The following is a 16,924-nucleotide window of genomic DNA, read 5'->3' as shown; positions in this document are numbered from 1 at the left end:
TGAGAAGCCACTCAAACCCTATGCTTTTGAAGTAGGAGATGAACTTTTTCTCCACTCCCAGTTCCTCTAGGTCCGAGAGGCACAACTTCTTTCCGGATTTTGCCGACTTTCCATTCGTGGCTCGGCCATCACACGCCTTCTGCAGCTTTGGGTCCTCAAACTGGACCATGGCTTCCAACAATCTTTTGGTCACAAGGACCTCCATCGTCTCGAACGGGCTCTCCTCCATGGCTGGTATCTCAGCCTCCTTCTTCTTCATTTGGATGGGCAAACGGCACACGGATCGCCTCTTCGCTAATCACCACAGTGGTGTTCGCGGGGCGAGATTTCTTCTGTTGGGGCTTAGCAGCATGCTTACCCTTCCTCTTTCTTTCCGCCTCATATCTCGTCTCCAGGGCCTCCGGAGAGATCTCCTCCTCGGCTGGTAAAGTTTCTTGGACCAGGGGGATATCATCCCCAGTCTCCTCTATATCTTCCAGCCTCAGGCGCTTGGACCTGCCTGCCTCTGCCTCATCCACTTGCTTTCTATTCAGACGGGATTGCCTCCTCGTCATCCTCTCGTCCGTCGGAGTTACTTGGTCATCAGTAGTCGTATCGTCCACCACGACGATGTCAGTCTCGATCTCTTCACAAACTTTCTCGGCATCTTGCTCATCGCCGTCTCTTTCTTCCTCCTTCTCAACATCCTCTCCTTTAGCATTCTCTTCCTCCTCTGTCTCCTTCTCAGCAACTTCCTCATCAACACTCTCACCTTCCTTCTCAGCCTCCTTGTCAACAACTGCCTCACCTTCTTCACCTACGCTACCCTCATTACCCTTTTCATCATCCTCAGTCTCCTCAACACCCTGTTCCTCACTCTCTTCCACCTCCCCTGTTTCTTCTTGACCCACTTCCTCTGTTTTATCACTCTCCCCACCATCTTCACCCTCCTCTTTTCCTCTTTCGTCCCCTGACCCAGCGGCCTCTACATCCGGTGTTTCTTCTTGCTCACCTAGACTACCCCCTCCCTCCTCTCTCTCTAATTCCTCCGTATCCATCCTATCACCCTCCTCAGCATCAGTTTCTTCTATATTTACAGAGGGTTCGGCATGGGGCTCAGTTTCTGTTTGAGGAATAGTGTGTGGGGGGTTCGTCTCTTGAGTTAGGGTTTCGGGTAAAATTTGGGGGTTTTCGGGGTGTGTGGGTAAGGCTTGTGCAGTGGGTGTTTCGATTAATGTTTGGGGTCTTGGTGGAATTGTAAGTGGGGTTAGGGCAGGAATTACCTCTTCTTGTTTCCGGCATGCCTCCGACATTTGTGCGAAGAATTTGCTCGCCTTCGGCCCTTTCCCGTACTTCCTCATGAATTCTTGTATGATTTCCTCGGGATCCGGTTCCGCTTCGTCGGATTTCGCCTCGGCGGGGTTGTCTTGTCCGATGTTTTGCTTTGGTTGCACTTCGGTCGGTATGGGCTGCGGTGGAACTTCCGGCGGAGTGGGGTTTTCTTCTGGTGGCGGCGTGGGTGTTTTCTCGGCCGTGGGAGTCGAACTCGTCGCCTCCGTCACCTTCTTTGTGGTCTTTCCTTTCGGCGGGTTCTTCCCGCGGGTTGTGCGTGACGCCGGATTTTTCTGCATCTTCGTCTACGGCGGTGTTTTACGGCGGTGGTTAATGGCGGTGGGTTTGATGGTTCTCGGATCTGCAGAGAGAAAGAAAAGTTTGGGAATGGTGAGTTATGAGAAAATAATTTTAGGTGGGGGAAGTTAATTAGTTTTTAGGGAAGTTATTTTAGGAAAAAGAGAATAAAAGGAAAATAAAAGAAATAAAAGGAAAAGAAAAAGAAAATAAAATAAAATAAGAAAAGGAATATCATGATTGGCTGCAGGCGAACGGTCGCGTCTCTGACGCAAGCAACCGTACGCCTCGCCAGCTTTTTGAAATTCAAAATTCAAACTTCCCCCTGATTTTTCTCACTTCCCTCTGACCTGGTAATCCGAAACACTTAGTAAAAATAACGAAATTTGCTGAACGTCTGGGTCAAAGAGATGAGCCTTTCACACTTGTGCATTTCCACAGACGATCAGAATTTTCAAAAATCTTTTTGGGTTTTAGAAGCATATATATATTTTTTTGTATTTTCATAAAAAAAACTTATTCATGTTATTTACACCTAAATGTTTAAATATTCTTGGGAATTAACTGGTCCAGTCAGCTGATCGAAAATTTTACCCTATCTACCTGACCCAGTAATTCCCGAAGAATATTTAAACATGGCTTACTAGGCAATAGTGGAAGGTGTGTGGAGTGGAATTTCTTCCACTTCACACAACTCCGAACTATCCCTAAACACTTTCACTCTATGACCATTAACAAGGAACGGAACAGAGTTAGCATTGACTCCCTGAATTTCCACTGCTCCATGCGGTCGAATGCCAACAATTGTGTAAGGCCCTATCCACTTGGACTTCAGCTTTCCAGGCATGAGCTTGAGCTTTGACTGAAAAAGGAGTACTTTCTGCCCGACCTGCAGCTCCTTGACCCGAAGGTTTTTGTCGTGCCAGAGTTTGGTCCTCTCCTTATACCACATGGCCGAATCATATGACTCCAGCCTCAATTCCTCTAGCTCCTGCAGTTGCATCTTCCTCTCTTCCTCACAGGCATGAGCCTTCATATTCATTTCCTTGACTGCCCAATACGCTTTGTGCTCTATCTCCACGGGCAGGTGGCACATTTTTCCAAATACCAATCTGTAGGGTGACATTCCTATTGGTGTCTTGTAAGCGGTTCTGTAGGCCCAGAGGGCATCACCCAGACGCTTGCTCCAGTCCTTCCTTGAGGTATTCACCGTCTTCTCTAGGATGCCCTTGATCTCTCGATTTGAGATTTCAGCCTGCCCATTTGACTGGGGATGATATGGAGTAGATAACCGATGGTGGACTCCATATTTTCTCATCAGTGCTTCAATCGTCCTATTACAGAAGTGAGTCCCTTGGTCTGAGATGATCGCTCGGGGCACGCCATATCGGTTGAATATATTGGCCTTTAGGAACTTTGAGACTTCCTTCGCATCGCTTGAGCTTGTAGCCTTGGCCTCTATCCACTTGGACACGTAATCCACAGCAACCAATATATACGTATTTCCATACGAGGATGGAAATGGGCCCATGAAGTCCATGCCCCAAACATCAAAGATCTCGCAGACTATTATAGGAGTCTGTGGCATCTCATCTCTCATAGAAATCCCTCCGGTCAGTTGGCACCTGTTACAATTCTGGCAGAACTCATAAGCATCCCTATTCAACGAAGGCCAGTAGAAACCGCTATCCAGAACCTTTCTTGCCGTTTTCCTTGGGCCGAAATGGCCACCACATGCTAGTGCATGGCAATGGTTTAGCACGTCTCTTTGCTCCCACTCTGGAATACACCTTCTTATTACTTGATCTGGACCCATCTTCCAGAGGTATGGGTCATCCCAAAAGTAGTACTTGGAATCACTTTTAATCTTCATCCTCTGGGCCCTAGTGATTTCTTGTGCGGTAGGTAATTCTCCAGTAACTAAATAATTCGCCAGGTCCGCGAACCAAGGCTCGTCATTCGGCTTGCCTTTCCGTTTCTCTGACTCCTCGGGCCCAGTTAATGCTAACACTGCTACCCATCTGATTGGTCTAGTGGATTCCCCTAAGTAATACAAGTGCTCCTCTGGAAAAGCATCAGGGACGGCTTCCTCATCTTCTCCCTGGGTAATTCTGCTTAAATGGTCAGCCACTCTATTCTCGGTTCCTCTCTTATCTCTGACTTCCCAGTCGAACTCTTGCAATAGCAGCACCCATCGGATTAGCCTTGGCTTAGATTCCTTCTTGGCTAGGAGATATTTAATGGCTGCATGGTCAGTGAACACTATTGCCCTCGACCCCAGTAGATATGGTCGGAATTTTTCAAATGAGTACACCACAGCCAGCATCTCCTTCTCGGTGGTGTCATAGTTCTTCTGGGCCTGGTTGAGAGTCTTTGAGGCATAAAATATGACATAACTTTTTCCTTCGATCCTCTGGCCCAACACTGCTCCTACTGCAAAGTCACTCGCATCGCACATTACCTCGAAGGGATAATCCCAGTTGGGCGAGCGGATTATCGGAGCTGTGACCAGACGATCCTTGAGTAGCTGGAAGGCTTTTTTACACTTATCATCAAACTCAAATTCCACCTCATTCTGGAGTAGTCTTGTCAGGGGTTGGGCGATTTTTGCGAAGTCCTTAATGAACCTTCGGTAGAACCCTGCATGCCCCAAGAATCCTCGAATTTCCTTCTGATTCGTTGGGTGTGGAAGCTTAGAGATCACCTCCACTTTTGCTTGATCTACCTCGATGCCCCTCTCAGATACAATATGTCCCAGTACTATCCCTTCCTTGACCATAAAGTGGCATTTCTCATAGTTCAGCACCAGGTTCTTCTTCCTGCATCTCTCCAAAACAACATCTAGGTGCCCCAGGCAAGTCTCGAAAGAATCTCCATATACGGTGAAATCATCCATAAATATTTCGATGCAGTCCTCCAGTAGATCCGAGAAAATGCTCATCATGCATCGCTGAAATGTCCCAGGTGCGTTGCACAGACCAAAAGGCATTCTCCGGTAGGCGTATGTTCCAAAGGGGCAGGTAAATGTGGTCTTCTCCTGATCCTCCGGATTGACATATATTTGGAAGTATCCACTGTAGCCATCTAGAAAGCAGAAGTATTGCTTTCCCGCCAACCTTTCCAGCATTTGGTCGATGAAGGGTAGCGGGAAATGATCCTTTCGTGTGGCCGCATTGAGTTTCCGGTAGTCTATGCACATTCTCCACCCCGTGACTAACCTTGTGGGCACAAGCTCGTTGCGGTCATTCTTGACTACTTGTATTCCTGATTTCTTCGGCACCATGTGGACAGGACTCACCCACTCACTATCGGGAATGGAGTATATGATTCCCAGGGCCAGCAGCTTCAATACTTCCTTTAAGACTTCCTCTCTCATGTTGGGGTTAAGTTTCCTCTGGAGATCCCGGTGTGCCTTGGCTCCTTCTTCCAAACGGATATGGTGCATACATAGATCGGGGCTGATCCCCACTAGGTCAGATAGAGTCCACCCTATTGCTTTCTGGTTCCTCCCCAACACTTCCAATAGCTTGACTTCCTGCTCCTGGGTCAGAAGGCTGTTGATTATGACATGCAGAGATTCGCCTTCAAGGTGGCAAGACCGGGAGATTCTTTCTGGAGGGGGTACTTCAACTTTCTTGACCATTCCTTTCTCGTCCAACTCTGGCAACTTTTCCACACTAGCCAGTTGGACTGATCCCTTGGACCCAGGGGATCCTGCCTTGCCACAGAAATCCATTATTGCCTTTGTGATTTCCTCATCAGATAGCCCTTGCTTAATAACTGCTTCACACCATCCTGCAACCTCTTTCCTCATGGATTCGGTCATCTCCGAGGTATCAGCCTGTTCTTGCAATAGTTCGGTCTCAAGAAATTCCTGGACCAGGGGGTTAATCACATCAACAAAATGGAGGTTTTCCACGTCAAGTGGTTTCCTCATAGCTTCATCAATACTAAAAGTGAATTTCTCCCCATTGTAATCTAAACAGATGGTGCCATCAAAAACATCAATTATAGTCTTAGCGATCCTCAAAAATGGTCTTCCTAAAAGAACGCCACTAGACTCAGCAGTTTTGTTTTCACTCATCTTTATCACATGAAAATCAGCAGGGTATAGAAAATCATGAACTTTAACTATCACATTTTCTAACACTCCTTCAGGGCTAATGCATGATCTATCAGCTAACTGTATCACCACTTTCGTATCAGTCATTCTTGCTCCTACCAGTTTTTTATATATGGAAAGCGGTAACACATTAATAGATGCACCTAGATCACACATAGCATGCTCGACTCTGACACCTCCTATAGTGATAGGTAAGGTAAACATACCTGGGTCAGTTTGCTTCGACGGCATTATCCTCTTTTGAATTACTGCAGATACATTCTCCCCGATCACGATCTTTCCATCGGATTTTGCCTTGCCCGCAATGAACTCCTTAATGAATTTGCTGAACGGGGGCAGCTTCATAGCCTCCAGGAACGGGAGATTGATCTCCAGCTTTCCAAAGATCTCCATGAAATCCACGGGGTTGTCCTTTTTCTTCTTGGCATCCCCTCGGTAGGGAAAAGGTTTAACCCTCTTTGTTGCGTTGGTCGGATCTTCCTTAGAGGGCTCTTCCGCCTCTCCTTTCTCTTTTTCAGTTTCTACCTCAGGCTCCGGGTCTAAGAAAAATGGGTCAGCCATTCGAGGTAACGATCCTCCCAAGTCACCGGCTTGGATATCATCCTCTGCCCTAACTTCTTCTTTTTGCTGGACCGGGTGGATAACATCCTCGCTCATCGGCACTGGCGTTTCATCATTTACCTTCAGCTTGGGTCCTTCATATGCTTTCCCGGATCTCAGGGTAACTTGGCTGATATTTGCCCTTTCTGGTGGCTTTACTGAGGCTGGAATCCTTCCTTCATTTCCTCGCATGTCGCTCAGGGACGTTGCGATCTGAGATAATTGCTTCGACATCAGATCCATCGCGGCCTTGTGTTCCTGCTGAGCATCCTGGAGCTTGTGGACCACGTCATTATTTGCCAGCAAGTTGTTTTGCATGTGCTGTTGAGAATTCACTAGGTCATGGACCATATCATCCAGATTCCTCTGGGTCCGAGTGTTCGGTTGACTGCCACTTGGCCCTTGACCATGATTTGGTCCACCCCCTTGATGCGGGCGAAAGTTTCCTTGACCTCCTTGGTTATTGTTGTACTGATTCCCTGGTCCCTGATAGTTGTTGTTCCTCTGGTGTGGGGGTACATATGAGCTTCCCTGGTTATTTTGGTTCCTATTGTTCCAGCTGGATTGATTTCCTTGACCTCCCTGACTCCAATTACCTTGTGCTCCTTGATTCCAGTTGCCTTGCCCCTCTTGATTCCTTCCGGACCAGTTGGGTTGGTTCCCTTGGTTTCCTTCTGAGTTAGTGATCTGGAGTTGAGGGTTTTGATTCCCCTCGGACCACCTGAAGCATGGATTGTCCCTCCATGGAGCGTCTTTGATTCTCCACTGGTTCCAATTGTTGCCTTGATTATTTTGGTTCCAATTTCCTACCGCATTTATATGGGCTGGACAATCCATCCCTCCTTGAGATCCGCAATAATTGTAACCATCCTCTGGACCCAGTGCTTGTTTTTCTTTCTCTGTTGGACCCGGTGAATCGTTCTTCCCTAGGGCAGTTAGGATAGTCTTCTCCAGCTGCTCCATTCTAACATCCATCCTTGCATCCACTCGGGCATCCATCCTTTCTTCATTTTGCACTGTGACTGCATCCGCACTTCCCCTCCTTAGGATGGTACGAGGTGAATCGTATGCCTTTTTTGCATCAATTAATCTTCCCAGTATCTCTCGGGCCTCGCTCACCTTCCTCTTGGTGAAATTTCCTCCACTAGCGGTATTCATCAGATCTTTGGACTCAGGTTTTGCTCCTTCATAGAATAGATAGTAGGTTTTGGCTTCCATCATCCGGTGGTTTGTGCAAGCGTCGAGCAACCCCTTAAATCTGGACCAGTATTGGCTCAACGATTCATCATACTCCTGCTTGCATTCCTGGATCTCTTTCTTAAGAGCATTTGTTTTGTTAGAAGGGAAAAAGTAATCCAGAAATTCCAACTTGAAGTCCTTCCACGTATGGATCGAATCGGGAGGCAACCTTAATAACCACGTGTTAGCCTCCCCCTTCAGCACAAACGGGATCGCGCGTAGTCGGTAATCCTCCTCTGTTGCATCGTTGGGCCTCTTCTGAATACTGCAAAGCTTACTGAACTCATTGAGGAATTCATATGGACACTCATTCCTCCGACCCGAGAAATTTGGTAAAATACCCAGCACATTAGTTTTGATGTCGATCGCCCTCTGGCGCTGATTGGAGACAATGGCCTGGGCAGGCTCGCCATCTAAATGGGCAGTGAGCCAGCCGATCTCCGGATCGTCGTCGCCCGCATTGGCCATACCTTCAACGCTTTCCTCCTCTGTTTCTGAGGTTGACTTTGGTTCTTTCTTCAATGACGAAGATGACTCCTCGTCGCTCTCCGAACTCAGGTGAACTGGATCCCCTGTTGTAAGCCCCGATCTGGTGGTAACTGGGAATATCGCTTCCTTGACCCGCCAACTAGTCTGGGCGCTCCTCCAACCAGGTGAGTTGTTCCAGTTTCCGAACCGGTAGCTTTTGTTCATAAACTGAAAAAAGAAACAAAAGAAAACATAGTAAATAACTATTTAAACCAAAACATTCGCAAACACACAAATAACACCATGCTATCCCCGGCAACGATGCCATTTTGACAGGGCCCAAGAGTGCAGTGCAGGTGTGGCGTGATATGTGTCACTCGATCTAACAGGTCCAGAGGATTCGACTAGACTTCAGAGGCTAGAAGATCATGAAACTTATCAGAAAGGGGTTGTTGGGTGCACTCTGTCCCTTCAAAAACCTCAACCCACTATACTACAACTTAGCATAGGAAAGTAAAGGATCGATCCCACGAGGACGAAGGTGCTACGAAACTGCATTTGAGGATGTTTTGGGAAAAAGGGGTTGGCTGCTGCCACGCAATTTTGTGGGTCAAGAACTTAAGACTACTGGGTCTGAGAGATAAGCAAAATTTTTTACTCTACCTACTGGGTCTGAGAGATCAGAAGAACTTTACTCTACCTACCGGGTCTAATAACTGATAGCGTACGGAGCATACATGACTTAGAGAACTGAGATATTTTTAAGTTTTAAAACAGCTGGGGTAAACTTAACTAGAAAGGCTTTCCTAATTTGGACAGACAAGCATAAAGCAAAAAAGCAAGACAAGTTTCCTTAAACTACCAGCGTCTTGAAAGCATGCAGAAAAGTAAAAGAGACAAAGTGGATCGTACTGACAGGTCTAGGGGACATGCAGAAAAAGCAAAGTACATGCTGAAAAGTACTGACATAAAGCAGATTTGGTTCTAACTACCAACAACTTCATCTTCATCGGGAATCAAATGAGAATAGCAGAGAAAACAGAGTTTTAAACACCATAAAAACATAGCAAACTTTAGATCTAGACTTAAAGCCTAAACTAACTGATCTATGCTACTGGACCTAAAGGATGCAAAGAACAGAAAGTAAATAGCCATACTCATGCACAACGTAAACATCAAGCACCAAATATACGAAACTTCAACTCCGAAACACCAAGATTCAACAAATCCAAACATCTCCATATGCAAATCCCCAACCTCCAACAACAAACCAACAGATCTCAGCTCCAAACATCCAACAACAAACAAAGAACAAAAGCTAAAAGCAAGAGATGATCATAAACTCAGAAATATCCAACCAAAAGCAAATATAAACTTCCATAATAACTAGAAATAAGTCTGAACCCAGCAGATCAAAGTCAGAACTAGAGTTATGAAACTTAAAACCAACAAAGCACTAAACGAAAGCAATAAAATTGTTTCTTCGCCTTCACAAGGCGGTGTTACACAGCAAAATAACAACGATGACGATGAGAACCACGGTGGCCAGAATCCTCCAAGTCCAAGTGCGCAGCAACACGAAATGAAAATCTGAAGTATGGAACTAGAACTAGAGCTAGGAGAGCGTAGAAGTGGCTGTTCACGGATTGTCTTGTTCTTCAAGGTTGAGCTCTTTATATATGTGAGGCTCTGATCCCTAGGGTATCCCTCTGGTGATTTTACGCCCTTGCCCTCAGCTATTGACTTCCTTCTTCTAGCCATTCTTTTCCCTTCAGTTTTGCTCACTTTCCTTCAATTTCCTCTGCTAGTCCATTGTCTCAGCTTTCCCTGGATCTAGCGTCTCCTTCACACACCTGGCTTAAAAACTGCGTTAGACCCAGCAAAATAAAGTGTTTTTCTACCACATAACCGGTGCACGAAATTAGCCTTATCACGGCCACATATTCGGCTTCCATGGTAGAGTCTGCAATGCATTTCTGTTTTACACTCTTCCATATTACAGCTCCACCTCCTAAGGTAAACACATAACCAGAAGTAGATTTCCCCGAGTCTTGATCAGCTTGAAAATCTGAATCAGTATACCCTAAAGGACAGAGCTCGCCTGGTTTGTAAACTAGAACATAGTCCTTAGTCCGTTTAAGGCACTTGAGTATGTTCTTTACTGCAGTCCAATGTCCTTGGCCCGGGTTTGATTGATATCTTGCTACCATGCCAACAGCAAAGCAAATATCAGGTCTTGTACAAAGCATAGCATACATGAGATTACCAACTGCCGAAGCGTATGGTATCCTTCTCATCTCAGCTATCTCAGTTGTTGTCTTAGGAGACATCTCTTGAGATAAATGAATGCCATGTCTAAAAGGTAAGAAACCTTTCTTGGCATCTTGCATGCTAAATCGGCTAAGTACAGTGTCGATGTAGGGTTCTTGGGATAAGCACAACATCCTTTTCTCACGATCCCTAAGGACCTTGATACCTAGGATGTGTCCCGCATCTCCCATATCCTTCATCTCGAACTGGTTTGACAACCAAGTTCGTACTGATGACAACATCTTTTTATTGTTTCCAATTAGAAGAATTTCATCTACATATAGAACTAAGAACACCACATTCCCTTTCTCAACCTTCTTGTACACGCAGCTCTCGTTAGGGCATTTTTCGAATCCAAACTTGTGAACAGTTTGATCGAAGCACTGATTCCATGATCTAGATGCTTGCTTAAGGCCATAAATGGCCTTTTTAAGTTTCCAAACCATGTGCTCTTTGCCCTTCACGGCATAACCCTCGGGTTGTTCCATGTAGATGGTCTCCTCAAGACTATCGTTCAAGAACGCAGTCTTAACGTCCATCTGCCATACATCCCAATCCATGTAAGCTGCTATAGACAATAGAATCCGGATCGATTTGAGCATGGCCACTGGGGAGAAGGTCTCGTCGTAATCGATACCTTCCTTTTGGGTATACCCCTTAGCCACTAGTCTTGCCTTAAAGACTTTAACTCGTCCATCGGGTCCACGTTTACATTTGTATATCCACTTGCTCCCAATGGCAGTACAACCTTCGGGTAGGACGGACAAATCGTAGACGTCTTTGTCTATCATAGATTGTAGTTCCGAATCCATTGCTTTTACCCATTCGCAATGATCGACATCCGCCTGCGCCTCTGCAAAATTCCAGGGATCTAGTACATTGCTGTCCGAGGAGTGATCCATGGATTCCCCCAAACCAATGTACCTATCGGGCTCATGAGAAACCCTCCCACTGCGGCGCGGCACTACAACATTAGGTGTAGAAGTTGAAGGTTCGGGAATAGGTTGTACGATTGGTACTTGTTCTTGGTTAATGGAACTTGTGACTGAAGTGAGCTCTTCAAGAGCCACCTCACTGCTGGGTTTATGATTCATAACAAAGTCTTCCTCTAAGAATGTCGCGTGAGTACTCACAATGACTTTCTTGTCTCGGAGACTATAGAATTCATAAGCTTTCGAACCTTTGGGGTACCCTATAAACAAACATACCTTTGTCCTTGAGCCCAGCTTAGTTGGATCATTTTCCAAAACATGAGCTGGACACCCCCATATCTTGAGATGTTCTAGATTGGGCTTGCGCCCAGTCCACAACTCATATGGAATGACAGGAACATATTTTGATGGTAAATTATCTAAAATATGACTTGCGGAAAGCAAGGCATGTCCCCAAAATGAAATAGGCAGTCGTGCATAACTCATCATCGATCGGACCATGTTCAACAAAGTCCTATTCCTTCTTTCAGCTACGCCATTCTGCTGGGGTGTGCCCGGCGCAGTCGTTTGGGATTCAATTCCCTCTACTAATAAGTAGTCCAAAAACTCGGCACTGAGGTATTCGCCTCCGCGATCAGATCGCAGGCATTTGATACGTTTTCCATGATGCGTCTCCGCATAAGCCTTAAACACCTTGAACTTGTCAAAAACTTCAGACTTAAAGCGCATCAAATAAACATATCCGACTTTCGAGTAATCATCAATAAAAGTGATGAAATAGCGAAAGCCGCCTCTTGCCTCGGTTGACATTGGTCCACACACATCAGTATGAACGAGTTCTAGTACTTCCTTGGCCCTATTACCTTTCACCCTAAAGGGTCTCTTAGTCATCTTGCCTTCCAAGCAGGATTCACACGTGGAAAATGATTCAGTATCTAGTCCTTTAAGAAGGTCTTGATCCACGAGAGTTTGAATCCTCCTTTGGTTGGCATGACCAAGTCTAAGGTGCCACAAGTACGTTTCGTTCATTGAACTTGAAGGTTCTTTTCTTTTCTTTGAAATTTTCGATGCATTATTGAGTTCTAATTTGCGATTATTAAATTGTGTAGATATGATTGTGTACAGATTATTTTCCATGATACCACGACAGATATAAGAACCATCTTTCTTAATAACACAACTGTCATTAAAAGAAATCGAATATCCATCAAAAACCAATTTAGAAACTGAAATTAAATTTCTTCTAAAAGAAGGTATCAACAAAACATTCTTCGTAACCAAAAATCTATCACTAATAAAACGCAAATAAACGTCTCCCACTGCTACGGCCGCCACTTTAGTAGCGTTGCCCAGCTGGACTTCGATCTCTCCATCATATAGTCGTCTTGTCACCTGCATTAAGTCAGGATCAAAACAAATATGATCAGTTGCTCCAGTGTCAATAACCCAAGTATGAGATGAAGTCGAAGCTAAACAAGATTCGACAACAAAAGCTTGGTGCATACCTGTAGCCTTGCCCTTTTTAGGGCAGTCTGGCTTCCAATGCCCCTTTTCTCCACACTTGAAACACTTTCCGGTTTGCTTCTTTCCCGACCTCCTCTTTTTCTTTCCCTTAGCTTCCTTAGGTGCGACCTGGTTCGTCACTTTCTTCTTTCCTGCGCCAGGCCTAGGGCCAGAGGAACGATGTGACGAACTAACCATCGCAGCCTTAGCTTGGTTCATGAGATCCTCTGCCGACTGAAGTTCAGTCAACAACTCAGCCAAGGTGTAATTCCTTTTGTTCATCTCAAAGTTGAGCTTGAACTGCTGGAAGCTAGGAGGCAGACTCTGAAGGATAATAGTAACTTGGGACTCGGCATCAATGACGCCTCCCAAAACCTCAATTTGATTGAGGTGGCTCATCATCTCGAGGACATGGTCCCGCACAGACGAGCCTTCCTTCATAGTCTTGCACATGATACTCCGAAAAGCTTGAGACTTAGCCGTTCGATTTTGAGTACCAAAGAGATTCGTGAGATTTTGCATAATATCGGCGGCAGTCGCCATGGCGGCATGCTGATGTCTAAGCACTGTTGACATGGAGGCCAACATATAACACTTAGCCATCTCATTCGCCTTATGCCACCGCCTATGCGCATCTCGCACTGCCTGCGCGGCATTAGCCGCCGGCACTGGGGGCCGAGGTGTTGTGAGCACAAACTTGTACTCATCAGCCGTGAGAACGATGTCCAAATTTTGTTTCCATTCTATGTAATTTTGGCCCTCGAGTTTGTTTTCTTTAAGAATTGCAGAAAGAGGATTAAGTGACATGTTGACGATTTAGTTTGCACTGCAAAACAGAATATTTACTATTTGTCATAAACTTATGTGATGAAATTGAGTAGATTAAACCATAAAACTTTTCAAATTCTCAAAACTGTAAAATTAAAATTTTGTACCCTCAAGCAGAGGTTAATACGCATTAAAATTTTAACATTTTTACTGGTCACAACACCGACGAATAGTCCAGAGACCGCAGCACGGCATGGCCGCCAAATGTTGCCTAAGCACGACCATCAGATTTAGCATTACAGAATCTCGTTTCTACAACACACTCCCATAACAATGCTCGTGCGTTGATAACAAGACCAAGCTATCTCATAAATTCTGTTTGAACTTCTGAAACTCATAATTTTCCTAGGATTATTGTCCCCACAGCATGGGTGGCGATAATATTAGAAATTACTTTCTAGTTCACACTATTTATATTTGAGGAGTCCACCTATATGAACTCGCTATTTCTTAGGATTATTGTCCCCACAGCATGGGTGGCGATAAGATTCAGAAATTAGCTTCATAAGTTGCGGACCAATCGATGGAGACCATATACAAACTTAGTTCGTAATTATCGCTTAGATATTTAAGTTATGGTTTTTCATTAATTATCCTTAGCCTTAGTGCAGATTAAAGGCTTAATTAAATTTTGTTGGTATTTAATTGACTGGATAATTAAATCTTTTATTATCTTTTAAACATCTTATTAAAGGATAATACATTAATAACTAAAGTTTAATCCATATTCATGTCTTCTATAAGATTTATCTAAAATAATTAATTATTTATATCTTTGACTGACATGAATAAATAAACTTAAATTAATTCCTTATTAAGATTGGGAAGAGAATAATATTTTATTATTTAATGAAATCCTACATATCTATCCTTATTAGGATTCTAGATATATATTTAATATAATTAGGAAACTATTAAATTATTCTTGCCCACATCATCTAGGATTTGAAGATATCCATAGATATGGTCTATAATCAAAATATTCCTAAAATCTAGGGAAATCTTCCCTAAATATTTTATTTTCATTAAATAATAATATTTTAATGACATCTTTTAATTTAGGAATCAAATAATCACTAAAATAATATTTCATCGTTCTCTCGTGATCGAGGTTCGCACGATCAACGACGACAAAAGATTCGTCGGAGTTCGACCGTCGGAACGGCGAATTCGCTGTCTAGCGATCGCAGGCAGCGCGCGCGACGCGCGGCTGCTTCCTTTTCCCTCTACCCGTCGCGAAGGCGACGAGTTCCTCCTCCGTCGACGTTGCCCATCCACGTGGTCACCGCCATGCAGCTCCGGCGCCTCCCTCCGCCCAGACGATCTCGCGCAGAACGGCAGCAGCCGCGAAACGGCGTCGATGCTTCTCGGTCCGGCGTCCCTAGGGCTGGGTTCGACTAGGGTTAGGTTTAGGTCTAGGGTTAGGGTCTCGGCCGGTAGAAATCGCCGCTGCTCTCGGACGAGCAGCGGCTTCAGTCAGCCACCCCCTTCGTCTACCGCCGTCTGATCTGGGGCGAGGGCCGCCGTGGTCTTGTCGGCGGCGTGGACGAGCCCTCGCTTGTATTCACATCGCCGTGCGATCGCACGCCTACTCCCACTCGACAGCTGCGATTCCCGAGGCATTCCGGGACCGGTGGTCTCTCCGGCGACGCGCGTGAGTCAACCCTCGTATGCGTGTCGCCGGTCGATCGCCTCCCATGCTCCCACTCGCTCGACAACCCTAATTGAATCGCATGTTGCGCGATTCGTCTTGATAGTTCCAAAAATTTGAGTTATTTGTTTCGATAGTTCTTGAGTTCATCATGCATAAAAAATATAACAACTAAAAACAAGAACATGCTTCGAACACAAAAACGCATGCAAACATGAATTTCGCGAAATTTAAATCCAAATAATCAGAGCCAAAGATTGGCTCTGATACCAATTGAAGGGGTTGTCAGCGGAAGCGCTAGGTTATCATAAATCAATTACATAATAATTCTGATCTATTTAGCGGATTATTTAGACAAATTCTATTCGCGCAATTATCACATGTATCATGCTCACAACTCAAATAAATCATGCTTTAAATTAATTGAAACCTAAAATATGCTTTTCTACGGTTTAGCCATTATACCTTGATGATTCTCCAAAGAATCGAAGATGGCTAGCGCCTTCTCCACGTGAAGATCTTTAGTACAAAACCACGGATCGTCTGACTAGTTCCCGGACTGTAAACTGATATCAGGGTGGGCTGATCTCACCAATATACTAGGACTTAAATAAAGAAAACAGAAATCCTATCCCACAAAGGATAAAATTCGACCACTCCAAGGAATAGGGAGGGGGCGAAAATTTTGAGAATTAAGCAAGTCTATTTGTTGTCTCCTTTATTCTCCTATTTCTAATAAGTCACATATTGGGCCCAAACAGGGATCTATGGAAGGCTTTAGATATGGGCTCCTCCAATTAGCTTTTTACTAATTAAATTAAACCCAATTTAATATAAGCTTAAAATTGGAATATTACAAGCAGCCACTACAGAAGTAATACTGCACTCCCCATCCAAATCCGAAATTACAAGTACTTCGGGTTTCCAAAAATTAATATTTATTTCCCGCGCTTAAGATATAAACATCCATTAATTAATTATTGTCTGCTATGGACTTAATTAATCAATATCTTATTTATTCCAAGAGAAGACTCAACAAGAAAATCTTATTTATTATTCATAGAGTAATTAAACTCCAACTAGCTAGGTTCCGAATAATAAAACCTTATTTCAAGCTTCTCTTGAGGATGTTATCAAACGAGACTCACCTCACGCACGATTCAACATAATAGCAATCCTAGCACCGCTAGATACTAATCACCACTACCCAATATACCAGGCTTATTGGGTTGCGAAAAACCCGCACCATTTGGTAAGTCAAAGTAGTGCATAATCAATATTGTATGCTCAATGCCAACGTACATTGATTAAGAAATAATTTACGAGACCTCGTCTTTCAGTAGATAGCATAAAGACTGTCTCGCTGTTAGATCCTTTCAATGCTATACCACACCAACGTCATCTTATTTCAGTAAGGCTTAGAAATAATCGGACTGACATTGCAACCTTTCACGATAGGTAGTCTAAGCCTACTAGGTTGTGAAATTATTCTTTTTCTTTGTTTAGAACTGACCGTGTTACCTTAAAGTGAACGACGCCCACAACCGGTCTACTAAAAACAAAGACTTAGACTTTGTTAAGTTACTTATACATTTAAACATGCAATAAATATCCATTAAATGTAAAACATAACAACAATATAACAAAAATAATCTGTTTATT

The 16,924-nt window shown here is 44.3% G+C and overlaps 1 protein-coding gene across 1 annotated transcript; it reads right to left on the bottom strand.

Annotated features, from left to right (window-relative positions):
- Window positions 1-239: 239 nt before the first annotated feature.
- On the bottom strand, window positions 240-1,610 carry LOC125195844 (cell surface glycoprotein 1-like). Its single transcript, XM_048094105.1, has one exon. It carries the CDS (start codon window positions 1,608-1,610, stop codon window positions 240-242), a length of 1,371 nt encoding a protein of 456 aa, XP_047950062.1.
- Window positions 1,611-16,924: the final 15,314 nt, after the last annotated feature.

Source organism: Salvia hispanica, chromosome 1, assembly GCF_023119035.1.
Source record: "Salvia hispanica cultivar TCC Black 2014 chromosome 1, UniMelb_Shisp_WGS_1.0, whole genome shotgun sequence".
In the NCBI taxonomy this organism is placed as follows: Eukaryota; Viridiplantae; Streptophyta; class Magnoliopsida; order Lamiales; family Lamiaceae; genus Salvia; species Salvia hispanica.
The sequence above is the reverse complement of the archived record's forward strand: the minus strand, read 5'-3'. Positions and strand labels throughout refer to the sequence as shown.

Excerpts from the sequence above, each read along its gene's own strand:
- LOC125195844 (XM_048094105.1), bottom strand. The coding sequence starts at position 1,610 with ATGCAGAAAAATCCGGCGTCACGCACAACCCGCGGGAAGAACCCGCCG.